Source organism: Gavia stellata, chromosome 22 (genome assembly GCF_030936135.1).
Source record: "Gavia stellata isolate bGavSte3 chromosome 22, bGavSte3.hap2, whole genome shotgun sequence".
NCBI classification, from domain to species: Eukaryota; Metazoa; Chordata; class Aves; order Gaviiformes; family Gaviidae; genus Gavia; species Gavia stellata.
The window spans coordinates 2,916,086-2,943,004 of NC_082615.1; the positions used below are offsets into that span (position 1 = coordinate 2,916,086).

Sequence of the window (26,919 nt, forward strand, 5' to 3'; positions counted from 1 at the left end):
TTTCTTTAGGCTTTTCCTTGCTTTCATTATCAAGCTGCTTTGGATTTCTGGTTCCACTTAATTCAGCATTAAGCCCTGCTCGGGTTCGCTCTCTCGCTCCCACCACTGCTGTTTTGGCTCGGGCGGGATGCTGCCGGGCTTGAGTGTCCAGCCAAAACCAACTAGAGAGAAACAACAAGTACTTTTATTTTCAATGAGCCAGGAGCTTTCTAGATTCGATAAACTCCGTTCTTCCTACACTGCGTGAAACACAACCTACCTTTGTTAAACAATTCAGATAGAAAAAAAATCCCCATATCCTCATCCAAATGCTCCGGTGGATTCCCGTCTCCATCTCCTAGGGGTTTGCAGCAGGACGGTGCTGTAAGCCGGGCCATGAAGCTGCCGGGAGTCCCAGTGAGCGCTCGGGACTTTGCTTTATGGATTGCGACCTTTGTATAGGAGAAGGGAACCTAATTTTAAGGCTGCCTTTCCAAAAGGGGCATTTTATATATAGGCTTTGTAAAGATGGATTTCACAGCTCTCTGGCCGGGAGGACGCTGAGAAGTGAGCTTTAAACGTGGGTGCAGAGCCAGTTTGAGAGTCAAACCTCCGAGCTTGGAGGTGTTTGTAGCTGGAGTTTCGGCTCAGCCTTGATGCCGTTCCCCGACTGCCCGAGACAGCAGAGACCCTCCCGCAGCACCAGCAGCTTTCCTCAGCCCGTCTGAGAGCCAACACCATGCGAGGGGGTTTCTCCAGGGCCAGATCCTGCACGGAGCCACTGCACTGCATCCCACCAGCCTGCCCAGTCCGAGCCCAGGAGCCGGTCTTCCAGGTCACAGGAGGGTCGGCTCCATCCCACCAGGCAGGGCTGCTGCTTCCCGCCTTCATTCCCATCTCACTGGGAGGACAGAAGGGACCGAGTGCCCAGGCTGGTCCCGAGGCAGCAGCCCCCTGGGATGGAGATCTGGATGGCTCCTAGAAGGGGGCTGCTTCCGCGGGAGGCCTGGCAGGGGGAGCAGGAGGTGCCCCCCAGCAGCACCAGGCTCTCAGGGGACCTTGTGTCCCCATCAGGGCTGGCTGCGGTGGGGAGGAAGGCTTCAGCTGGGCTCTGTCCTCTCTGGATAAGCAGCTCCGGAGCCTGCCGGCACCCTGGGGCCACCCGCGGTGGTGGAGCCATCCCCCGAGGATCCACGGGCGGCTGATCCCTCTCCCTCTGCTCAGCACCGCCAGGCCGTGATGGATTTTGTCTGAGATCACGTCTGGCCCCGGCGGCAGCGCGGTGCCCACGCCTGCCCGCTGCCTCTCTGCCCTCCTCTGTGCCCACCACACTGACAGCCGCCAGGCTGGTGTCCCCCGGGAAGGTCACCATCTCCCTGCCACCACCTCGCCTGAACTCACCCCCACGGCACAGGGCTGCCCTGCCCCACGGGGAGGAGGTATCGCGAGGTCCGACAGCACCTCCTGGCCCTTCCTCCATCATTTTGCCCCATCTCTTCTGAACCCACGTCACCACCCGCTGCATCCAGGGCAGGGCTTGCAGCACATCCCCATGCCCAGGGTGCTCGTGGGTGCCTCATTCCTCTGCAGGGCCGGGAAGGTGGTGGGGAGGCTGCCTGGCACAGCAGAGCCTTCCCTGAGACACGGGGAGATGCTGCTGGATGCTGCCAAGACTTGCAGGGATAGCAGAGAGCCCGCAGCGCCCGCAGCCGAGCTCAGCCCCCCAGGGACCCCCTCCCCAGCTCAGCATCAGCCTCAGCATCGCCCCAGGGAGAGAAGAGCCACGCGGCCGCAACGGGGCCACTGCAACCCCCCTTACCCTGCAGCAAGGTGACACTTAGTGACACCCCTACCTGGCAGAGGGACCTCCTTCCCCCTCCGTCCCTCCCCAACCCCTTGGCCCTGGTTAAGGACAGCAGCTGCCCAGGATGTGCCCGGGGCTCGTTGGCACACGGGGCAGCGCTGTCGCCTCCCATCTCCGCACAGGGCTGTTGTCTCAGCGGGTTGGTGGGAGCGGGTAGAGCAGTCCCAGGCCAGAGTTAATCTTGGGGTTGTCTGCAGGGGCGAGCGGCTCCCAGCCTCACGTGGCCGGGCTTGGTTGGGGGATTTGAGTCTCCTGCAGCTGTTTGAAGAGCACCGCGCTGCTGCTGGGTTGCAGTCGAGCAGAGGGCGAGTCCCACTGCAATCCCCCTCCTTGTATTGGCGTGGTGCCGTGGGATGGATCCAGCAGGATCAGGGGACTGATCCGTCTGAAAACCTCCTGTCAAAACCACAGTGGGTGTCCTTTGCTGGCGGTGCCGCAGGTGGAGAGCAGGGAGCTGACCTGGGGGTCCCTGGTCACCCTGTGTGTCCCCCCCTGGGCACGCAGGGAGGGCTCAGGCGCTGATCCCTGTGGCGGGGGAAGGCGGCACCGTCCCTCCCCAGCCAAACTCTGCCGGGCCCCAGACGAACACTGCGCATGGTGCCAGCCGGTGCGGGAGGTGGCCAAAGCCTCCGGGCTCTGCCAGCGCTGGGTGGGTGACCCTGGTTTTGTGGAGGGAGCCCCGTGAGGTCCCAAAACCTCAGTGTGGTGGGTGCAGAGGTGACCATTGTCCCACTGTCCCAGCTAAGAGCACCCAGGGGCGGCAGGACTGGGGCACCTCCCAGCGATGCTGTGACCCCCCCCCCCCGGGCTGATGCTGGGGACAGCGGGGGTGGGCCATGGCTGGGACTCCCTGGGGAACCCCGGGGTGATGCTGGGGGGGGTGGGGGATGCCGGGGGGAAGGTGGCTGGCACTCTGGGAAAGCCGGGGGGGGGGGCAGCGGGCTGCGGGAACCCGGGGTGATGCTGGGGCAGCCGGGGCTCGGCCGCCGGTGCCGCCGGCGGCAGCGGCCGCTCCCCGCTCCCTCCTCCTCCTCCTCCTCCTCCTCCTCCTCCCGGCTCCCTTCCCTCTCCCTGCTCCCAGAGCCAGCCCGGCCGGGGGAGGAGCCGGCCGCGCACAAAACCGCCCGCCCGGCCCCGCCGGCCCCCGCACCGGCACCGGCACCGGCGGCGGGGGGTGCCCAGCGCCCGCCCGGGGCCATGCGCGCCGCGGCGGGGCCGGGGCCGGGGGAGGGCGGCGGCCGCCCGGGGCCATGAGCGCGGCGGCGGGGGCGGCGGGGGGGGGGCGCCGGCCCCGGGCGGCGGCGGGGCGGCGGCGGGAGCCCGGCGGGGCGGCGGGCGGGGGGCGGGCGGCGGCGGCGCGCCCTGCGCTCCCTGGGCAGCCTGGCCGGGCGGCTGCTCCGCACCTGGGCGCGCCTGGCCGGGGGCCGCGGGAGGCGCCGCGCCGGCCCGGAGGACGACGAGGGCGGGTTCCGGGGGGGCGGCCCCGGGGGGGAGCGGCGGCGGCGGCGGCCCGGGGGGAGCGCGGCGGGGAGCGGGGGGGAGCGGCCGCCCGGCGCGCAGGGGCTGCGGAACCACGGGAACACCTGCTTCATGAACGCGGTGGTGCAGTGCCTGAGCAACACGGCGCCGCTGGCCGAGTTCCTGGCGCTGGGCCGCTACCGCGCCCGCGGGGCCCGCGCCGAGGTCACGCACCGGCTGGCCGCCCTGGTCCGCGCCCTCTGGACCCGCGACTACACGCCGCAGCTCTCCGCCGAGTTCAAGGTACGGCCCTGTCGAGCGCGCCCGGCCCCGCGGCCTCCGGCCCGGCCCTGCCCTGCGTGTCCCGGCCGCGACCCCGGCACCCACCGGCACCCCCAGCTCACAGCACCCACCAGCGTCCCCCGCTCCCGGCTCCCACCGGCACTCCGAGGTCACAGGACCCATCAGCATCACCCCGCGCCCAGCACCCACCGGCACCCCCAGCTCACAGGACCCACCAGCATCTCCCCCTCCTGGCACCCACCAGCACTCCTCCCGGCACCCACCGGCACCCCCAGCTCACAGGACCCACCAGCATCTCCCCCTCCTGGCACCCACCAGCACTCCTCCCGGCACCCACCGGCAGCCCCAGCTCACAGGACCCACCAGCATCTCCCCCTCCCAGCACCCACCAGCACTCCTCCCGGCACCCACCGGCACCCCCAGCTCACAGGACCCGCCAGCATCTCCCACTCCCAGCTCCCACCAGCACTCCTCCCGGCACCCACCGGCACCCCCACCTCACAGGACCCGCCAGTGTCTCCAGCTCCCAGCACCCACTGGCACCCCTCCCAGCTCCCACCGGCACCCCAAGCTCACAGCACCCGTCAGCATCACCCCACTCCCAGCACCCGTCAGCATCACCCCACTCTCAGCACCCACCGGCACCCCTCCCGGCACCCACCAGCACCCCCAGCTCCCAGGACCCGCCAGCGTCTCCAGCACCCACTGGCACCCCTCCCAGCTCCCACTGGCACCCCCAGCTCACAGGACCTGCCAGCATCTCCCCCTTGCAGCACCCACCAGCACCCCTCCCGGCACCCACCGGCACCCCTCCCAGCACCCCCAGCTCACAGGACCCCTCAGCATCACCCCACTCTCAGTACCCACTGGCACCCCTCCCAGCTCCCACCAGCACCCCTAGCTCACAGGACCCACCAGTGTCTCCCACTCCCGGCTCCCACCAGCACCCCTCCCAGCTCCCACTGGCACCCCGAGGTCACAGGACCCATCAGCATCTCCCCCACCCGGCTCCCACTGGCCCCCCTCCTGGCACCCACCAGCATCTCCCGCTCCCAGCACCCATCAGCAGCACCCCTCCCAGCTCCCACCGGCACCCCTCCCGGCACCCACCGGCACCCGCAGCTTACAGGACCCACCAGCATCTCCCACTCCCAGCACCCACCAGCACCCCCAGCTCACAGGACCCGCCAGCATCTCCCCCTCCCAGCACCCATCAGCATCACCCCACTCTCAGCTTCCACCAGCACCCCCAGCTCACAGGACCCACCAGCATCTCCCGCTCTCAGCACCCACCAGCCCCCCTCCCAACTCCCAGCACCCCTCCTGGCACCCACTGGCACCCCCAGCTCACAGGACCCACCAGCATCTCCCAATCCCAGCACCCCCTGGCACCCCCTGCTTACAACACCCACCTGCATCTCCCACTCCCAGCACCCATCAGCATCACCCCACTCTCAGCACCCCTCCCGGCTCCCGCCAGCACCCCCAGCTCACAGGACCCACCAGCATCTCCGGCTCCCAGCACCCCTGGTCACACCCCCTGCTCCCCTGCCTCATCCTCCCCACGGACCTCACCCTGCCCTGCCAGACACCCCCCAGCCCCGCTGCCGTCCCCCACCTCCGGCCGGGCTGCCTTCACCCGAACTCTGAGCTCCCTTGGGTGGGCGAGCTCCCAGCCCCGGCCACCCCCCAGAGCCATCAGGGTGAGCGCCGTGCTGGTGTGGGGTAAGGTGGGATGGTGCCACGGGAGCCCAACTCAGTGGCCTCAGGTCCCGTCACTGGGTCCATGTCACATCCCTGCTGGGCACACGCCAGCGTGCTGCGGACCTGCGCCGGGCTTGGGGACAGGGACGGAGTGTTGGGCGCAGGGCGATGCTCTTAGCCTGGCACCGCGGCGCTCAGGGACACGTGCCCGCGGGTGACATCTCAGCAGGGACTTGGTGCTGCGATTAAACTTTGCGAAGTGCTGTGGGCGCGGAGGAGCTGCTGGGACACCGGGCCCCTTCCCTGGTCGGAGTTTCCGGCAGCGCTGCCGGCTCCTGTGGCAGCAGCCGGGCTGGTCCTGCACGGGCAGGGGCCATGGCACCACTGCTCTGCCCCTGCTTTCCCAGCGGGACCTGCCTGCCTCCCTTCCCTGCCTGGAGGGTGGCAGCACCCACCCCTCAGGGAGTGCTGGGGTGCAATGGGTGCTCCTGGGGAAGCAGGGTGCTCGTTGCCTTTGGTTTCCTTCTAGCAAAGTAACCAGCTCTTGCGGTGCTGGGCACAGCATTTCCATGCCCTCTACTCCCGAACTGTTCCTTAGGCACAAAGCAAAAAAAATAACCCCAAACTTCCAGCCTTCGCTTTGAATTTCCTCCCTCCGGGTGGTTTTCTGCATCTTCCATGAATTTCCACCTTATTTTTTTTTTTTTTCTAAATCTGCCTAAATAAGATTTTTAAAAGAAGAGTCGAGTCTGCGACTCATTTTGCTTGAAGCCCATCCGCGGTGGCCTTGCTCCCTCTGCTTGTACCGGGATGCTTGTACTGCTGCGAGCGGGGCCGGGGGCAAGCGGGGCCGGCGTGGCGGGGGGCTGGACGGGGTCTTGGCTCGGGGTGTTTCCCGGGGGTGCTGGAGGTCTGGTCCCTGTCTCAGCAGATCCCGACCTGCTGATTAAAATCAGCATGGATGGTTGAGGTTTAACTGCATCAGATGGTTAAAATCCACACGGATGATTGGGGGTTTCTCCCTCCCGGTGCTGGTTTTGGGGCTGAGCTCCCAAAACTGTCCTTTCCCGTTCAGCTCTGAGCAGCCACCGCCAGTCCAGGCTCAGAGATGGGTCCTTGGGGACCCCTAACTCTGCCTTTTGGGGGGCTCCCCCCAGGAAGCAGGATTCCCAGCCCCATGCATCCTGCTTTTTTGGGGTCAGAGACCCATCCTGGCTCACACCACTCCCCCGGGAGCTACTTACACAACCCTCGTGGGCTAGTGGCACCCTGGCATCTGCTGGCAGCACCAAACCCCCGTTGACCCCCCAGGGCCACCCAAAACCCAGACATGGAGCACCACTGGGACCTCAGCCGGCTTGGTGAGGGAGCTGGATTCGGCGCTGGCTCGGTGGTGTGACGGCACCCCGATGGGCTTATCCTCCGTGGGCACCACCTTGGCCCCATGGTAGTCCCAGCCCCGTTCTTCCTACCGCGGTCCCCAAAGAGGGGGGGAACCCCCCATAAGGGCATCGTGCCGCTTGCCTAATAGCAAAATTAATTAGCCAAAATGCTGTGGAGTACCGGTGGCTCAGTGGGGTCGGGGACAGGGAGTGCACAACACTGGGGCCTGATCCAGGCACGGGTGTTGCAGGGTGGGGAGGTGCTGCCGTTGGTGGCACGGGGACCTGGGCTTTCGGGGCAGGGTGCCCAGAGGGAGCGTCATGGTGGTTTCATCGCCCCTGTGGCTGCTGGGGGGGGGAAATGGGGGGGATGCTCTGGGTCAGCACCTCCCGGGGACCCCCTGCGGGGCGAGGGGGTGAGCGGAGGGCAGCCCCGGGCAGGGGGAGCTGGCAGGGCTTTGGGTGGAGGGGCAGAGCCTGGCAGGGCAGGCGGCACCCCCTCCCCAGCACTGCTCTTGGTGGGGGCTGGTGGGAACCCCCTGGCACGTGGCTCCATCAGGGACATCTCTGGTCCCCCTCCCTGGGCTCATCCACGCCGCTTCAGTCGGAGGGTGCTGAGCGCTGGGCTCCGATGGGCCGAGCATCCCCAGTTTTGGGATGCAGGAGGTTTGCTCAGGGGCTTTCCTCCTGCCTGTGCAGGCAGGGCCACACGTTTGCTTGGCTGTATGAACAGCCCTTGTCTCTTCTAGGGACTTGGGTGGCTGGGCTGGCACCGCCAGCATCGCCTGGCTGGGGAAACTGAGGCACGGGGAGGCCCTGGGCTGGCTGCTGGTGATGGGGCGGCACGTGCAGGCAGGGGCAGGCAGGGCCTGGCAGAGAGCTGCTGCCCGCTGAGGCATCCCAGCGCTGGGGATTGCCTTCCCCTGGCTGTTACACTGAGCTGATGCCGTTGGAGCGCACAGGGCAGGTGACGCCGGTGGGTCCCCGTGGGCTGGGCTTGCCCATATGGGTTTGTTGGGGTGTGCCCTGTCCCCTTGCCCACAGCAAGCTGTCCCCTCCCAGCCTCATCCCGGCAGCTGAAAGCCGGGACACCATGATGATGGGCCACGCAGCTGCTGTCTTGGCTGCGTGTGCCGGTGTCCCCACTGTTCTGCTGTCCCCGGGGTGGCCGCGGTGTCCCTGCAGAGGCAGGACGAGGGTAGATGCTGTTGCAGGCAGGAAGCAGGGATGGGTGTTTGTGATGGGTGCTAACGAACCAGCCATTCGTTAGTGCCGGGCAGCGTGGCCCGAGGCTCAGCGCCCTCCCCACCCGTCTCTTGCAGAACATCGTCTCCAAGCACAGCTCACAGTTTCGGGGCAACGCGCAGCACGACGCCCTCGAGTTCCTGCTCTGGCTGCTGGACCGCATGCATGAGGACCTGGGTGCCGCCTCCCCCGCCCAGCAGACCCGCGTCCCCGAGGAGGTGGGTGGCCCCCGCCGGAGTGGCCGCACGCCCTGGCGCAGGGTGGGGGGTGTCCATGCCAGGTCTGGGACTGCGGAAGCCGAGATGTCCTGGGAGGGGGTGGGCTGGAGTTGTCCCCCCCACCCCAGTATGGGATGGGGATGCGGGTGATGTGGTTTGGCCGGTGTCTGTGGGGGAGGATGGTGGGGTCTGGGTGCTGCGGGGCTGGGCAGGGTGGTTGGGGTGCTGGGAGAGTGTGGGAGGGTCAGCAGGAGCCTGTCCAGCTGAGCACCCCAGTTCTGGTGGGCACCCTGGTTCTTGCGGTTGCTCGGTCAGGAGGAGATCCAGCCCCCGCCCCGTCCCTCCCCTCCTCCAGCTAAGCCCGCTGTAATTACAGCGCTCGGCAGCTTTGCTGCTGGCAAAAGGAGTAATGAAGTCTCCCTCCACCCATCTGCGCTCACGGCATCGCCCTGGCCCTGCCTGCCGGGGTGCTGCCTCTTGCAGCGGATGCATTCGTGCAGCCAGCGTTTGCCGCGTCGGTTCGGCTCAGCAGCGTGCTGTCCTCGCCTTGGGGGTGATGCCCGTCTTGGGCACGGGGGTCCTGGGAGCGGTTCCTCCTCCCTGTCCCCAGCTTGGGGCGTCGTGGCTGTGGCCGAGGGGTGCAGGTTGGAGACCCCGCGGTCAGCCCCTGCACGGCTCCGTCCCGTGTGGGAGAGCTCGGCTGCGGTGCCCGTCCTCAAAGCCTCTGGCTGGGGTAGCCCCATGGCTTCCAGCCCCTCTTGGCCAGTGGGCTGCAGCCATCCCTGCACCAAGCTGAGCCGTCCTCAGCCCCGCTTGCCTTTTCCCGGAGTCATTTAGATACCCCAGGCTGTTTGGGAGAGCCTGGCAGTGGGCAGCTCCCCTTGCTCGCTTGCTAAATGCGAGGTGCCAACGGCATGATACCCACGGTGCCCTCGGCTGCCCGCACTGGAGGCAGTGCTGTGGCAGTGCCCGCGGTGCCCGCCTGGCTCTGGGGACGGGATCCTTTGTGTCCCCCCCAGCATCCTTGGTTTTGCTTGGCATCCCCCAGCCTTGGCCCCTTTTGGGGGATGCCAGCTGAGTGGCACCCATGCGCCCATGTCCTTGGGGAGGGGGTGCCCGGTGGGGGCCATGAGCCTGACTAAACAGCTTTGAAGTGTCTGGATGGAGGTGGGCATGCATGTGCCCATCCTGGTTTTGGGTGCCGCGGGCTGGGGGAGGAGGGTTTGTGCAGATACCGAAGGGTGGGGATGGCGGGGACGGTTCGCTCCCGGTCAAGCCCGTGCCGAGGCTCAGGGACCGGGGGAGCTCAGCGGCTGGAAAGCAGAAGGTGAGGATGACGGGGGTCCAGGGCACGGAGCTGGGCAGGCTGGAGGGGTGGAAATACCCTCCGGGCTCTTTGATGGGTGCCCACGAGGTGTCTGCCGTGGCACCCTGCGTGGGACCAAGGTTTGGCTGCTGGGAGGGCTGGAGGAGGAGGAGGCATCCCCTTGGGTTTTGGGGGGTTTTGGGGGGCTGTGTGGGGCACAGGCACTGTGCAGGTCCCCTCTCTGCCACACCAGATGGACCCCAGCCCTGGACAGACCGTAAGGACACGTCAGGCTCAGCAGGACCCGGTGCCAGCAGATGGCACGAGGAAAATCAACCTCCTGGCCAAATACCTTATTGATTTTTCAGTCTTGCTCATCGTGACACCAAAAACTCCTTGTCTTACCCCAAAACAGCCCAGTCCTTTCCCAGGCTACTGAGGCTCCTTTCTGCGATGTCTCTTCTGCCGTCGGGCTCCCTGTGCCCATAGCAGGGGGTGAAGCCGGTGGCTCCTGTCCTCTGTGTGTGGGAACGGGGTCTCCCTGCGGTTCCCAGGGCAGCGGGCAGGCAGGGAGGTTGTCTCCTAACCAGGCAGGTTTGGCTGTGTAACATGGTCGCATCCCAGTGTCCCCGTTCCCTTCGGAGCGGAGCAGAGGGCCCGGGTCCTCTCAGGGCATCCTGGGTGCGGGGCACATCTCGTCTCCCGCAGCTGGTGCTGGCATCCCCCGAATTTGGCAAAGGCGGCTGCCTCTCCAGCCGGGCATCCGGCCTTTCCTCGGGACGGAAGAAAGGATCCTGTGCCGGCCCTGGGAGCAAGCAGCAGGGACACAGGCAGCTTGCCAGTGCCATCCGCGGTGTCAGTCCCTGCCAAGAACAGGGAGAGCAGAGGCCGTGCCTCAGTTTCCCCATGCACCAAGTAGAGGGGATGGAGAGAGGGCTCCCTTGTGCAGGGCTCCTTGCCCACCCCGAGGCAGCGTCCAGCCCATGGAAGAGCCGGTTTCTCTCCGGGAAGGGGGCCCAGTGTTGCTCTTGCTGTTGCTCAGGGACATGCCATGGGCTTGCCAGGGGGAACGGGTGTGGGCACCCAGCCAGGGAGCACGGCTGGCTGCGGTGGCTCAGGGTGCCGGGAGCTGGTGCATCGGGCCCGGAGAGAGGTCAGGTGTCTGCAGCGTGGGGGGAGAGGCGGTCACCCCACCGTCCGGGGCTGAGCCGGGGGACGTGGTGGTGTGGGGAGGTGGCCGAGGGATGGGTTGGCAGCGGAGCAAGCGTTCCCTACAGCTGCCTTCCCTGCCAGCTCGGGGGGTGCTGGTGGAATGGCGCTGCTCCCACCGCCTGCGCCGGACACGTGGCCTCTGAAAGCCCAGCTCTGGGGCAGCGGGTCAGGGTGCTGGGTGCTGTGCCAGGTGCCATGCCTGGGCTCAGGGTGCTGTGCTGGGGTGCCGTGCCTGTGTTCAGCATGCCGGGTGCCATGCCTGGGCTTGGGGTGCTGTGCCTGGGCTTGGCCTGCCGGGTGCTGTGCCGGGGGCTGTGCCTGCGCTTGCCGCTGGTAAAGGCGCTGGGGAAACGCGCAGCAGCGGGGCTGGTTTTCTGGGTGGCTCTGCAGCCCCGCGCTGGCAGACCTGCCTGGGAGGCCATCGAGGCCATCGCTCCAGCCGGGGCTTTTTTTAGCTCCCTGGTTCTGGGGATCTGCACGTGCTGAATTCACACCCGGCAGAGTTTGCCTCAGACACACCCGCTCCAGGAGCTCATCTCACAGACACACGGACACGCACACAGACACACGGACACCTGCCCACCACAGCATCCCACCATCTCGCCCACCCACACCCCAGCTCCCCGTAGCACAGCCACTCCCAGCACCCATGGGTGGGTTTGCCGGCACAGTGGGTGCTGGGGTGCTGTGGGCACCTCCCTGCCAGGGCTGCTGACCCTGCAGGTGTGTGCCTGGGGGTGCTGGGGCTCCTTGGGGGGGATGTTGCGGCGGGGACCGGCTTTCCCCCCCGCAAGCTTTCCCCTGCCAGAGGTGCCCATGCTGCGGCATGGATAATCCAGCCCAGCTGGCTCACCCAAGATTTCCCTCCTGGACCATTTCGGACGGGCTCTATTGTGTTTCCAGCTCCAATTCCTCGGTGCCCAGAAGCTCTGGACACCGGGGCTGCGGCTGGTCGGATGGGACATACCCCAAAATTTCCCCAGGAGAAGGCACGCAGGGAGTCTGGAGGGCACGGCAGTGCTGGGCCAGCGGATGCCGGGCAGGGGTCACTTTGGCATCACCTTCAGCCTGTCCTCATGCTGTGGGGACACGGAAGCTGGGCTTGGTTCAGTGGGACATGTCCCTAAACCCTCAAGGGTGGGGGGTCACCCCGGGCACCTCGCTCACCCCGCTTGTCTCTTACCCCCGCAGCCCGGCGAGGACGGGAGCGGCGGTGCCGGCAGCTCCCCGCCGGCCGCCCAGCATCCCCGCGGGCAGAGCTTCGTGCAGAGCCACTTCCAGGCACAGTACAGGTGAGCGGGGAGGGCCGGATCCTGCCTGGCCAGGGGCTTCATCCTCCTGCGAGCGCTGGGCAGCACTGGAGGGGCTTCGCTGGCGGGTGGCCAGACTCTGCGAGCCCAGAGAAGGGATGAGCCGGGGAGTGCTCAGCCCTGCAGAGAGGCTCCATCCATCCATCCATCCATGCATGCATCCATCCATCCATCCCACCCAGCCCGGGCACGGGAGCTGCTTCCCCTGCGGGCAGCACAGCCACGGCTGGGGGCAAAACACCGAGCGAGGGGTTTCAGGACATTTCTTAGTCCGCTTCAACGCTAGCAAATATTTTTGCAAGTGCCAAAAAAGACATGGGGAGGGTTGGAGCCTGAATCCTCGTGGCAGTGAATGGGGTGTCCTGCCTGCTCCCCACCCCTGTCTCAGCCCCGGGGCTCCTGGCGATTGGTAAAATTAGGCTGGAGTTGTTTTATTTGCACGGTGCAATGCTGGCGGCGTTGTCCGGGCTGAGCGGGTGCAATGGGGTGGGGGCGATGGGCTGGGCAGCTCTTGGCCAGAGGGGGCAAATTGGTTTTAGTATGGACTGATCCAGAGCGGGGTCTGAACCGCATCCCGGGGCGGTTTTTGGTGCGGGTGGATGCCTGGTCCTTGGGAATGAGGGCGCAGGGGGTGACATAAGCCACGTCCAGTGTCACCTCCTGGCATGGACATGGAGACGGGCAGACCCCAGCCCTGCCCCTGCTTCCACTCACCTTCCCTGGGCATTTCGTACCCCCTGCCTTTGGAGACCCCACCGCCCGCCTCGCCTTGGCCCTAACGAACCCTTCAGTGGTTCCCTTCGTTATCACCGCCCCAGGGTGGGGAGACCCCCCAGGAGATGGCTTTTGCTGGGACAGCTGATTTTGTGCCGTGATAGCAGTTTGCTGGCGAAAAAAAGGCGGCTGCTGGGCTGGGAGAGCTGAGCCTGGGGAGACGGGCAGGGCTGCAGGCAGGGCTTGGGCAGGGGATGCCCTTCCTCCCGGTTGTCCTCCACCAGCGCGTGTTCAGGGTGGAGGCAGCGGATGGTGGAGCACCCCGGTAAGGCGTGGAGTCCCTCGAGGGAGCAAGCGGAGTGGTGCCGCTGATCACTAGAGGGGGGGATGCCGTCCAGAGGGGCCTTGATGGGCTGGAGGAGTGCGCCCGTGTGAACCTCATGAAGTTCAACCAGGCCAAGTGCAAGGTCCTGCACCTGGGTGGGGGCAGTCCCCAGTACCAGTACGGACTGGGGGATGAATGGAGAAGGACTTGCGGGTACTGGTGGACGAAAAATTGGACATGAGCCGGCAATGTGCGCTTGCAGCCCCAAAAGCCCATCAGATTCTGGGCTGCATCACAAGAAGTGTGGCCAGCAGGTCGAGGGAGGTGGTTCTCCCCCTCTCCTCTGCTCTCGTGACGGCCCTGGGGTCCCCGGGGCAAGACAGACAAGGGCCTGTTGGAGCGGGTCCCGAGGAGGGAGAAAAGAAAGGCTGAGGGAGTTGGGGTTGTTCAGCCTGGAGAAGAGAGGGCTCCGGGGAGACCTTCTTGTGGCCTTTCGATATTTAAAGGGGACTCATAAGAAAGACCAAGAGAGACTTTTACCAGGGTCTGTAGTGACAGGACAAAGGGCAACGTTTTTAAACTGGAAGAGGGTAGGGTTAGATTGGACATACATAAGGAAGAAATACTTTACGATGAGGGTGGTGAGACGCTGGAAGAGGTTGCCTAGAGAAGTTGTGGCTGCCCCGCCATTGGAAGTGTCCCAGGTCAGGTTGGACGGGGCTCTTGAGCAACCTGGTCTAGTTGAAGATGTCCCTGCTTATGGCAGGGGGGTTGGACTGGATGATCTAGTGACAGGACAAGAGGAAATGGCCTTGAGTTGCTCCAGGGGAGGTTTAGGTTGGATATTAGGAAAAATTTCTTTATGGAGAGAGTGGTGAAGCACTGGACCAGGCTGCCCAGGGAGGTGGTGGAGTCACCATCACTGGAGGCATTCAAGGAACGTGTGGACGTGGCACTGCGGGACATGGTTTAGTGGGCATGGTGGGGTTGGGGTGATGGTTGGACTTGACGATCTTACAGGTCTTTTCCAACCTGAATGATTCTGTGATCTGTAAAGGTCCCTCCCAACCCAACCCGTTCTGTGGTTCTATCACAGGACTGAGGATCCGAGTTGTCCCGGAGGACCAGCATGGGGATGCCCCCGCATGTAGGGGACAGGACACCCCATATGTTCATCCAGCTGAGACTCACGGGATGCTCGGGTGGGCCAGCATCTGGCCACCCCGTCCCCGTGCCATGGCAGTGCAGGCGTGAGGGGACACATCTGGCGCCACAAGTCCTTCCTCCTCTCTCAATTAATCCCTCGCCCTCTATGAAGAAAAGGCGCTTTGATTATCCACCCCCTTCCGCGTGCCAGAGCCCGTCTGTGCGCAAAAGGATTTATTAATTGGTGCGGCTGCTTCCCGGGGAGCTTGGTGGCTCTTTGAGGTGACGGATTACAAGGGCTCAGGATTTTGATTTGGTTTTTAATTTATTTTTCCCCTTTTTGTTGAATAAAAAGGAGGGAAAAAAAAGAAATAAAAAAGAATTGAAAAGAAATAGGGGGTAAGGTGGTTTTGGGCATTAAAGGTTCATTTAAGGCAGGCTTTGGTGGAGCATCTCCTGCGAGGTGCTGTGGGAGATGGGGAAGCCTCCCCGCTGGCGGAGGGACCTGGTCCTCCCCGGTGGCCCCATGTCCCCTGGCAGAGCAGCCGGGTCCCCCCTCACCATCCCCAGGGCTCCCCTGGAGCTGGTGGCTGTGCCGTGGTGGGGACCCGGTGGGCCGAGGGCTGAGCCGGCGGCCCCGGGGAAGCCAGCAGTGTCTGTGCGGCACAGCCTGTGTCCCAGTGGTGGGGCTGGATACTGTCCCCGGCCCCACGCCAGCAGGCTGGGAGTGCTGGGAGAGCAACCCCGGGGGGTGCAGGATCCGGCCCTGCGTTGCTGAAGGGGATACCACCCCGACGGTGGATGGGGAGCGCGGCAGGACCGTGGTGTCCCCTGGGGGCAGCTTGCCAGTGGGACAGTCCCCGGCCAGTGCCGCCACCGCCCCTGCCTCTGGCCGTGGGTGCCAGGGTGGGTAAGGGGCCAGCACTGCCTGCCTGGGGGACGCACCGGGTTTGTCACCGGGTTTGTCACCAGGCTGCAGGCAGCTGCCCTTTCGCTGCCCATCACCGCCTCCTCCCTGCAGCCCAGCCACAGCCCTGCTTTTCAGGAGAGGTCCTGGCCCCCCCCAGCACCCCAAGGCATTGTCCCCCCTTGACCCCCACCCGGACGGGCTGGGGTCGCCCCAAAGCTTCCAGGAGCCAGAAGCCACCGCAGGCTCTGCGAGCCCCCGGGAAGAGGAGCTGGATTTGGGGGTGTTTGGGGCCACAGCCACACATGGGAGTGGGAGACCCCCCCAGCCTTGGGATTTCACTCTGGCTTCTGTAGCCCCAGTGGCTGCGGGCACCCTTGTTAGGTTTCAGAGTGAACAGACCATTGGGCTGGGCAGGCAGGTACGGGCTGTGGTGCCTCGCCTTGGCAGGAGGTCGTGCAAACCCTGCGTGATGCTGGGGCCATCCGAGCCCTGTGGAATGCGGTACCCGGGATGTGGTACTCGGGATGCAGCACCGGTGGCAGGGCGCTGCAGCCCCGGGTGGGGACTCTGGGGGTGCCGTCCCCACGCCGGTGACACGCCCCGGTCGTGTTTCACAGGTCCTCCCTGACGTGCCCTCACTGCCTGAAGCAGAGCAACACCTTCGACCCCTTCCTGTGCATCTCCCTGCCCATCCCGCTGCGCCAGACCAGGTGAGCCCGGCCCCGCGCCTCCCCAGCCGCTCGCCGGCGCAGCGAGAGGCACAGCCAGCGCTTGGTGGCGTTTGGGCTCCAGTGAGAGTAATTTGCGTATTTTGGGGGTAAATAATTAATACGGGAGGTGGCGGCAGCGTGGGGACCGGTGACCGCCACCACCGCGGGAGCTGCGTCGGATGGGCGTTCGCTCGCCCGGAGTCGCAGCCGCCATGCTAGGCCGCGGATCGCTCTGGTGCGCTCACGAGCGGCGTCGGGTCTCAGCGCGATGGCTTTCTCCGCTGAGGTGTATGTCGTGTGTCCCCCCCCCGGTGTCCCCAGGGCTCTCAACGTCACCCTGGCGCTGCAGTGCGAGCGCCGGCGGTTCGTGCGGGTGGGGCTGGCCGTGCCGCTGCTGGGCACCGTGGCCGAGCTGCGGGAGATGGTGGCGCGGGAGGGACGCATCCCCCCGGAGCAGGTAACGGGGGGCGGGGGGGCACGGGGGGAATCCCCCCCCGCCCCGAGGGACGCTGAGGTGCCGTTCCACAGGTGATCCTGGCCGAGGTGTCCCCGCGGGGCCTCCTGCGCTCTCTGGGCGACGCGGAGGAGCTGAGTGCTGCCGGGGAGGGCGCTCCACTCTACGCCTTCCAGCCGCCCCCGGCCCGCCGCACAGGTACCGCCCCTCCTGCCCTGCCATTGGCTGGCCGTTGCCTGCCCGCGCCGCTCCGATTGGTTGGGAGCGGCTTGTGCAGCGCTGGGATGGGAGGTGGGCTGGGGGAGGCGGGAGCTTCCCCGGGATTGGTGGGAGGCAGCGGTTCGCCTTACCGCGATTGGCGGCTGCGAGGTGCGCTGGGATTGGTGGGGGAGTGGTGTCCTGTCTGCTGTGATTGGGCAGAGGCGGCTGCACGCCGTCGGGATTGGGGGGAGGCGGCCTTTCTGCCGGGATTGGGGGGAGAGTGGTATGTTTACCTTTGATTGGTGGGAGGCAGGCGTGCTCTGCTGCGATTGGTGGAAATCTTGTTTTCCCCCCTTTCTCCCCTGCCTCGTGATTGGTGGGAGGCAGGCGTGCTCTGCTGCGATTGGTGGAAATCTTGTTTTCCCCCCTTTCTCCCCTGCCTCGTGATTGGTGGGAGGCAGGCGTGCTCTGCTGCGATTGGTGGAAATCTTGTTTCCCCCCCTTTCTCCCCTGCCTCGTGATTGGTGGGAGGCAGGCGTGCTCTGCTGCGATTGGTGGAAATCTTCCCCCCCACACACACACACCCCGTGCCCCGTGATTGGTGGGAGGCAGGCGTGCTCCGCTGCGATTGGCAGAGGCCGTCTCCCCTGGGCTGCGATTGGCGGGAGGCCTGAGGGTGCAGGTGGCAGCCCCCAGCAGCGGGCAGGACCCCCCCTCCGGGCCGCCCCCGCGGGAGAGGAGCCCGGGCCCTGGGCGGGAGCCCCGTAACTCCCCGCCGCGGCGGGGCGGGGCGCCGGGCGCTCACCCTGCCCTGCCCTGCCCTGCCCGCAGGGTGCCCCCGCAGCCTCCCCGCCTCCCCCGGCGCGGCCCGGCCTGAGGGACAGCGCCTGCCGCCCGCCGCCGCCCGCTCCTCCGACTGCCTGCACCGCGGGGGGGGCGGCCGCATCCTGCTGCTGCTCTGCAACACGGCGGGCGCCGGCGCCCAGCTCGCCAGGTACCGGCCCGCGCCCCGCCTGCCGCCTTCCCCCGGCGCGGGGAGGGGGGGGGGGGCGCGGGGTTCCCCGCTCAGCCGGCTGTCCCCCGCGGTCCCCCGCTGTCCCCAGGTTCGGGCCGCCGCTGGTGCTGCGGGAGGAGCGCGGCGTCTCCTGGGAGCAGCTCCAGCAGAGCATCCTGGCCCAGCTGCGGGCCCTGCTGCGGGCAGAGGTGCGGGCGCAGGTGAGGCGGAGCGGGGGACGCCGCTGTCCCCTGGCCGGGGCTGCTGGCACCGCAGCCGGGGCCGGGGAGGGAGCCGGGGGTGGTGGCACCATCGCTGGCTGTGGTGTCGCCCTGGGTGATCACGGTGGAGCTGTGCGCGGCTGCAGGGTGACGGCGGGTGGCCGAGGGGGTCACGGCGGGTGGTTGCGGTGGCCCTGGGGGGGGGGGTGTTGTTGATGCTGGTGGCCCTGCTGTCCCTGTGGGTGGTCGTAGTCACGCTGCAGGCAGGCAGTGGTGTCACCGTGGGTGGCCGCAGTGTCACCGTGGGTGGCAGTGGTTTTCCTGTGGGTGCTGACGTTGTCACTGCGGTGGCCAGTGGTGTCACCATGGGTGGCCACAGTGTCCCTGTGGGCTGTGGTGGTCATGTTGTCCCATGGGTGGCCAGTGGTGTCACCATGGGTGGCAAGTGGTGTCCCTGTGAGTGACCGTGGTGTCCTTGTGGGTGGTTGCATTGTCACTACAGGTGGCCAATGGTGTCACCGTGGCTGGCCACAGTGTCACCATGGCTGCCTGCAGTGCCACCCAGCTCCCACAGCAGAGCTGCCCCAGCCCTACCACCCTCTCCAGCGTGCAGGTGCCACCATCCCAGGGGTGCTGGTGTCCCCGAGCCGCCCCTTTGCCCCCCAGCCACACCGCAGCCAGCAGGACAGGTCATCCCCCAGCCCCGTGTCCCTGTCCTCACGGGTGTCCCCTGCCAGCCTGGCCACGGGGACTGAAGAAATCTGATTTTGGGGGCTTTTTTTTTGTCCCGTATCACAAAGCACGGCTCCCCCGGGTGATGCCAGAGGGCAGGGGGGCTCTGCCCCCCAACCAGCCCCACAGCCCCCCTCTCCCCTTGCAGGGCACGGGAGCCCTCTTCCGCATCCGCCTGGCCGGGGGCTCGGCCCCCTGCGCCTACCTGTCCCCGCAGGACCCCCGCCCTCTCTGCCACCCCGCCGTCGACAGGTAAGGGCGCCCACGGGGACAGGACTGTCCCCAGATTGTCCCCTCATTCCTCAGGAGTGGCCACAGTGTCCTTGTGGGTGGCTGTGGTGTCCCTGTGGGTGGTTGTGTTGGTGCCACGGTTGGCCAAAGGTGTCCCTGTGGGTGGCCGTGGTGTCCCTGTGGGTGGTTGTGTTGGTGCCACGGTTGGCCAAAGGTGTCCCTGTGGGTGGCCGTGGTGTCCCTGTGGGTGGTTGTGTTGGTGCCACGGTTGGCCAAAGGTGTCCCTGTGGGTGGTTGTGTTGGTGCCACGATTGGCCAAAGGTGTCCCTGTGGGTGGCCACAGCATCACCATGAGTGGCCAGTGGTGTCACCATGTCACTGCATTTCCAGCCCCATGTCCCTGCTATGGGTGCTGCTTGGGTAGGTGGTGGTTGTCCCTGCCTGCCACCGCAGGCTGGCAAGGAGGTGGCCCCCCCGGGGGATTTTGGGGGACCTCTCACCTCGTCCTCGTCCCCAGAGCGCTGCAGCTGAGCGCGGCGGGTGGCCCTCCCCACGTGAAGCTGACGGTGGAGTGGGACATGAGCACCAAAGAGCGGTGAGTCCCTTGCACCCAGGGTGGGTGGACACTCCAGCACCCAGATCACCCTCCCTGACCACCCCGGTGTCGTGTCCCCCCACCTCCTGCGCAGCCTTTTCGGCAACATCCAGGAGGAGGTGGTGCAGGATGCGGAGAGCGTGCGGCTGCAGCAGCAAGCGCACCGGCAGCAGCACAGCTGCACACTGGACGAGTGCTTCCAGCTCTACACCAAGGAGGAGCAGGTACCGGGCACCCTGCCAGCCGCGTGGGCAACAGGCACCCTGCCTGCACCCTGCCTGCACCCGGCAGAGCCGCCGCCGAGGGCAAGCCCTGCTGGTTGGCAGTGCCGGGGGTGGCTTTGGAGGTGGCAGGGGGGTGTTGGGGAGGGAGGTGGCCGTGCCATGTGGTGTCCCCAGCTGGCCCCAGATGACGCCTGGCGCTGCCCGCACTGCAAGGTGCCCCAGCAGGGCACGGTGAAGCTGAGCCTCTGGACGCTGCCCGACATTCTCATCATCCACCTCAAGCGCTTTCGCCAGGTGGCTGAGCACCGGCACAAACTCACCACGCTGGTGAGGTTCCCCCTGCGGGGTCTCGACATGGCCCCCCACGTGGCGCAGCGGGGCCAGGCCGGCGGGCAGCTGTTGGGGCGCTGGGCGCCCTGGCAGCCCCCCCTCTGTCTGCCCCCGAGCTGCCCCCGTGACTACCTCTACGACCTGTACGCCGTCTGCAACCACCACGGCAGCATGCAGGGTGGCCACTACACCGGTGAGCGTGAGGGAGTGCGTGGGGGGGGCTTGGGGCATGGAAACGGGGTGGGGGGCACTGCAGGGTTGTGCCATGGGGCAAAGTGTGGGGTTTGGGGAGGCACTGCAGGGTTGTGCCATGGGGCAAGGTGTGGGGTTTGGGGGGGCACTGGAGAGGATGTGCGATGGAGCTTGGGGACACTGCAGGGGGTATGCTGGGGGGCACAGCATGGAGTTGGGGGGCACTACAGGGGGTGTGCCATGGGGCACAGCGTGGGGTTTGGGGGCACTGCAAGGATTGTGATGTGGGGCATGGCAGCAGGGTGGTGGGTGCTTCAGGGGGCATGGCGTGGAGTTTGGGGGGCACTGCAGGGGTTGTGCTGTGGGGCACAACATGGGGTTGGGGAGCACCTCAGGGGGATATGCTATGGGGTACAGTGTGGGTTGGGGGGGGGAACTTGGGGATCTGCTGTGGGGGCACAGCATGGAAGTGGGGGGCACCACGAGGGGTATCTGCTGTGGGGGACCGCAAGGGGAGCCGGGGCGCAGGGGACACACAGGCTGGTGTTGCAGCCTCGCCAGGGCAGGCGTGGCACTGGGAAGTGCCCCCCAGCAGCAGCCTGCACCCCCAGGCTGTCCCCGCACCGTGGGGCTCATGCTCCCCACTGCACCCTGGGGCTGGGGGGGGCTTGGGGGGAGGGGGGGCAAGACAGAGCCTGTGTCCCCCCCTTACCCCCTGTGTCCCCCCCTCACCCCTTGCCCCCAGCCTACTGCTGCAACGCCCTGGACGGGCGGTGGTACAGCTACGACGACAGCAGGGTGGAGGGGGTGCAGGAGGCGGAGGTGAGCACCCGCAGCGCCTACATCCTCTTCTACCAGCGCCGCAACGCTGTGCCCGCATGGTCGGCCAGCGGCTCCGTCAGGGGTGAGCACCCCCACCTCCCTGCCCGCCTGCGCCCCGCTAGTGCCCGGGCACCCCAAAGCCAGCACCCCAGGGCATGCGTGGCACGGCCGCGTGCACACACGGGCACACAGAGTGTGGTGTGTGCACATGCAGCAGAGAAAAATCTGCGTGTTCAGCACGTGCACGCACCGTGTAGGGTGTGCGCACACAGCACAGCTGCATACAAGCGCATGTTCATGGACATGCATGCACACCTGTGCATGGACAGTGCAGCAGGCACACGTGCACATGCATGCTGTGCAGACTGGCACAGTGTTGTGCACACACAGCACAGCCACATGCACACGCTAGCACACGCGTGCATGAACAGGCGCGCCTGCACACAGCCCAGCCGAGCACGCACACGTGCACATATATGTGCGTGTGGCTGCACAGTGTGGTGCGCACGCAGTCACGCAGCTGGCGTGTGCACCAGGGCAGGCGCACGTGTACACGTGCATAAAACTGCAGCCGCATAGCAGACAGCATGGCGTGCTCACGCTCGCCATGCGCTTGTGCGCACACACGTGCACACGCAGTTGCATGCAGAGCTGGTGGCAGCCCCGTGCTCCCCCATTGCCCAGCGCCGGCGGGGTGCGGGCACGGCGGGACCCCTCGCCCCGCAGCCCGGCCCAGCCTCCCGCTCCCCGCAGGCTCCACGGCCTCCTCGCTCTCGGATCACTGGCTGGCCCGCCTGGGTGGCAGCACGCGGGACACCACGGCCTCACGATCCTCGGCCACCCGGCCCTCCCCGCCCGGCACCCCGGATGCCACCGCCGTCCCGGAGAAAGGTGATGCTGAGCACCCCTGCCCCACCCCAGCACCCCGGGGTAGCTCCTGCCTCCTCCCAACTTACTATTTTCTTAATTGCAGGTGGCTTCGAGGCCCGACCCTTGGTGCGGGGCGTCCAGGGTCGCAGCCTCAGCGTCAAGCTCTCGCCTGCCCGTGGCCCCCCCAGGGCCGGGCCCCCGCGCTGGTCCTTCGCGGGCAAGGAGCGGGGCCGGACAGGGGGCCCAGGGGAGCTGGTTGCCTACCTGGAGTCGGGGCGCCGGCCCCGCTGCACCCGCCGCTCCCTCCTCCCGCTTGGCACAGCTGGGGAGAGTGGCCCTGTCACCCCTCAAGCCCCCAGCCCTGCACCAGCTGGCCCCCCAAAACAGCCCGGCAAGGGGCAGGAGGAGCTGTGCACCCCCCGAGCACCCCGCCAGCCCCTCCGTGTGCCCATGCTGCGGCGAGCCGCCAGCGCCGGCGCTGAGGGGTCCCTGCGCCTGCCCCCCAAAAGCCAGAGCAGCCCCGGGAGGAGTGGGGAGGGGACAGGGGGGCTCTGCCACCCTGGGTCGCCGCAGCCGGAGGGGGACGTGGGTGTCCCCCCAGTACGGCTGTCCCCAAGCCTAGCAGCCATGGCGCACTCGCGGAGCTCGGCCAGCCTGCCCCTGCGCCCCAAGGGGGGCCTGCGGCGCTCGGCCTCACTGGGCAGGGGTGCGGGGGGCCCCCCCTTGCCCACCCGGAGTCCCCCCGGGGCCACGCTGCAACGGGGACGGCAGCCCCCGGGCTTGCTGTGCCGCCCAGCCGTGCCCGAGTCCAGCTTCTGAGCCAGGGGCTCCTGAACTGGGGCCATCCTGAACTGGGGGCTCCCAACCTGGGGCTATCCCGAACTGGGGGTGTCTCAACGCAAGGGCTCCTGAACCAGTACCATCCCAAACTGGGGCACCCCGACCTGGGGGCTCTCAAACCAGAGGCTCCCAAACCAGGGCATCCCCAAACTGGAGGCATTCAGGTACCTGAAGCTGGGTCATCCCAAACTGGGAGCATCCCAAACCAGAGGCTCCTAAATCAGGGCATCCTGAGCCAGGGGCTCCCAACCCAGGGACATCCCAAACTGGGGATTCCCGACCAGGGGGTATCCCACACTGGGGTCATCCCGAACCGGCGGCTCTGAAACCAGGGGCATCCCAACCCAGGGACATCCTGAACTGGGGATTCCCGACCAGGGGCCATCCCAAACTGGGGTCATCCCAAACCGGCGGCTCTGAAACCAGGGGCATCCCAACCCAGGGACATCCTGAACTGGGGGCATCGCCCCCTCGCCTCGCAGTGCCCCTTCCCAGGGAGCGGGCAGGCGGGTGCGGGCTCCCGGGCTCCGCCAGCTGTAAGATGCCAGAGTATTTATTGTACCAGGAGAGTTTTATTCAGAGACGCTTTTTGTTTTCTAAAAGGCGACTATTTTGGGGGAGGCAGGCGGGTCCCCCACACTAAGATCTATGCAATATGCGATTCCTCCAGCCAGCTTTTGTACGCAGGGGCCACGGCCTCACCGCCGGCAGTTTCTATTAAAGACACGTGAAAGGAGCCCGCTGCGGTGCCTGGGCGCAGCGTCTGTCCCAGGGGACGTATGCAGGGGGTGGGAATGGCTTCGTGTCCCATCAGTGGTGGCCACAGTGCTGCGGTGTGTGGTGTGCCCCAGGGTGGTGGGGATCAGCCTGGAGTGGGGCTTGGCAGGGTCAGTGCTGGCCAGATCCTGCCCCGGCGTGGTGGCCGTGTGCCTGGTGGAAGGTTCTGGGGGTGGTGGCAGCATCAGGAGTGCCAGAGTCAGGGTACTACGGGGCCGTGCCCACCAGGCAGAGGAAGGGGATGTCTGGAGAAACTTGGTGCAGCCACAGCAGGAGGCAGAGATGGAGGTGAAGGAGGTGGGATCAAGGTGGAGATGGAGGTGGAGGAGACGGGTGGAGGAGGTAGAGGCAGAAGTGGAGGAGAGGGAGAGGGTGCTGGGGGTAGACATGGAGCTGGAGGTGGGCTCAGGGTGGAGAAGATGGAGATGGGTGTGGAGGAGGTGGGATTGAGGTGGAGGAGATGAAGGTGGGAGTGGAGGAGGTAGGGGTGGATGAGGTGGGATGGAGATGGAGGAGACAGCAACAGAGATGGATGTTGAACTGGAGGAGATGGCGGTGGAGATGGGAGTAGAGATGGAGGAAGTAGGACTGGGTTGAGGTGGAGGAGGAGATGAAGGTGGAGAAGACTGTCCCTTGCTGGAGGGCTGCTCCAGGCTAAGGCACTTGCTGTGCCACTGCTGGGGCCATGGCTGTGACCCTGCTTTGCAGCAGGGGACAAACGTGGGGTTGGCACCCATGTGTCACCCAGGCAAGCAGCATCCCTGCACATAGCAGGTTCCCCAGGGCACTGACCGTGGCACGCTACTGGTCACAGGGTGTGACCGGCTATGGGATGTCCCCGACTATGGGATGGCACCGGCCATGCAGTGCCGTGGCATGCCAGTGCCCGTGGGGTGCCGTGCCATGGGGATGGGGGTCAGCTGGGATGGGTGGCCGTGCTGCCCAGCGCTTTGCCACCATTGCCAAAGGCTGTTGGATTTGGAGGGTGGTAGGTGCTCCGAGAGATGCTGTTGGGTGGGGGTTTTGGTGCCACCCTTATGATCCAGCCTGAACATCAGAGACCTTCTGGCTCTCTGCAACATCCAGAGCACCCAAGTATCCCTGACACCCTCCTGGAGCAGGTCCCAGAGCTGCTGGTGTCGGAGGTGGCCCTGGGGCTCCTGGTGGCATGTCATGTGCTGCAGAGCCCCAGCAGCTCCTGCACCCACGAGCCCCCTGCACCCCAGGACCCCCCCTGCACCCGGGCCTTGGCTTGGGTGCACTGCACCGGCTTTGGGGTGCTGGGGGAGCGGTGCTGAGCCCAGGGGTTGCATGGGGGCTGCTTGGGGTGTGCGACCCTTCCCAACTGTGCAACCCTTTTTGGGGTGGGGCATTTCCAATCTCCCCTCCACCAGAGGGGTCCCCAGGCTGGGGACCCCCCCCCCAGGATTGTGCCCAGTGTAGGCAGAGCACCTTACCTCCCCTGGCACCTGTGTCTGCCCGCAGGCGTGACGGCCCGGAGGTGCCGCCATGCCTTCCCAGGCAGCATCATCCCCCAGAGCATCCCTGCCCCACGGACGTGCCCATCCGTATCCTACAAAGCGGGGTCCTGGCCCCAACCCCATCCCGCCAGGCTGGGGGAGCCCCTGGTGCCATACACCCCCCCTCCACTGCCTGTCCTCCCCCACCAAGTGGGAGTCACCTCTGCACACACGCTGCTCAGCCCCAAAATGAAGGCAAGGACCGGCTGCAACCGGGTTGGTGCCCACCCCGGGTTTGGTACCACCCCAAATCTGGGCTGGGACCACCCCAAATCCAGGCTGGGACCACCCCAGGCCTGACGCTGCCCCATCCCTTGGGACCACGGCAGCCCACAGAGAGCAACAACCACCATTTTATCACCCAAACCCTCATTAAACCCCATTTCCTACAGCAAAGTGCCTTCCGAGAGTCCATGTCCTAAATCCATCAGAGACCACCAATCCGGGCTGGGACCACCCCAAATCCAGGCAGGGACCACCCCAAGCCTGGCGCTGCCCCATCCCATGGGACCAGGACCACGACAAGCTGCACAAAGCAAAACCCATCATTTTACCGCCCAAACCCTCATTAAACCCCATCTCCTACAGCAAAGCACCCTCTGAAAGTCTGCGTCCTAAATACATCAGTGGGCACCAATTTGGGCTGGGATGACCCCAAATCTGGGCTGGGACCACCCCAGAGCTGGGCTAGGATGATCTGAAATCCAGGCTGGAACCATCCCAAATCCAGACTGGAACCACCCCAAATCCAGGCTGGGATGACCCCAGATCCAGACTGGAACCACCCCAAATCCGGGCTGGGACCACCCCAAATCTGTGGTAGGATAACCCCAAATCCAGGGTGGGACCACGCCAAATCCAGACTGGGACCACCCCAGAGCTGGGCTAGGATGATCCGAAATCCAGGCTGGAACCATCCCAAATCCAGACTGGGACCACCCCAAATCCAGGCTGAGATGACCCCAGATCCAGGGTGGGACCATCCCAAATCCAGACTGGGACCACCCCAAATCTGTGGTAGGATAACCCCAAATCCAGGGTGGAACCATGCCAAATCCAGACTGGGACCACCCCAAATCTGGGCTAGGATAATCGAAATCCAGGCTGGAACCATCCCAAATCCAGACAGTGACCACCCCAAATCTAGACAGTGGCCACCCCACATCTGGGCTAGGATCACCCCAAATCTAGACTGGGACCATCCCAAATCCAGACAGTGATCACCCCAAATCTGTGGTAGGATGACCCCAGATCCAGGGTGGGACCATCCCAAATCCAGACTGGGACCACCCCAAATCTGGGCTAGGATGACCCCAGATCCAGGGTGGGACCATCCCAAATCCAGACTGGGACCACCCCAAATCTGGGCTAGGATGATCCGAAATCCAGGCTGGAACCATCCCAAATCCAGACTGGGACCACCCCAAATCCAGGCTGGGATGACCCCAGATCCAGGGTGGGACCATCCCAAATCCAGACTGGGACCACCCCAAATCCAGGTTGGAACCATCCCAAATCCAGACTAGGACTACCCCAAATCTGGGCTAGGATGACCCCAAATCCAGACAGTGACCCCCCCCAAATCTGAGGTAGGATGACCCCAAATCCAGGCTGGGACCATCCCACATAGTGACCACCCCAAATCCAGGCTGGGACCACCCCACACCTGGTGCTGCCCCATCCCACAGCACCAGGACCCCAACACCCCACACAGCCCCCCACCCCACCATTTCCCCCCCCCAAACCCCACATCCTCCCGCCACCCCCCACCGCCACCGCCGCCGCCACGGGTGCCGACGGGCATTAACCAAAGGCCAGCGCTGCCGGGCGGCTCACAGCGAGTGGCACACGCATTTATTGATTGCTTTGGGGGGGCGCTGGTGCCCCCCGGGTGCCCGCCTGGGGCGAGGGGCACGGGGCGAGCGGGGCGGGGGGCGAAGCGCTGCCGTTTCCATCCTCCCTCTGTGCACCGGGTGGGCGGGAATGGCTCCAAATAAAACAAACCTCTATAGTTTTTATATATATATATACAAATATATACTATATATATATATACCTCTGCCGATATATATCTCTCTCTCATCTCTCTGGAAAGGATAAAAGGTTAATTTGTCTTCGCATGCACGACCA

At 65.8% G+C, this 26,919-nt stretch overlaps 1 protein-coding gene across 1 annotated transcript; it reads left to right on the top strand.

Moving 5' to 3' along the window:
* The first annotated feature begins 375 nt into the window (after positions 1-375).
* USP43 (ubiquitin specific peptidase 43) lies at positions 376-22,471 on the top strand. The gene is made up of 16 exons (XM_059828378.1): positions 376-396; positions 3,386-3,604; positions 8,013-8,153; positions 11,863-11,963; positions 15,694-15,786; positions 16,108-16,243; positions 16,315-16,438; positions 16,661-16,724; positions 17,545-17,656; positions 18,537-18,640; positions 19,137-19,214; positions 19,309-19,438; positions 19,613-19,961; positions 20,706-20,864; positions 21,536-21,673; positions 21,756-22,471. The coding sequence occupies exons 1-16, from the start codon at positions 376-378 to the stop codon at positions 22,469-22,471; spliced, it is 2,685 nt and encodes an 894-aa protein (XP_059684361.1).
* Positions 22,472-26,919: the final 4,448 nt, after the last annotated feature.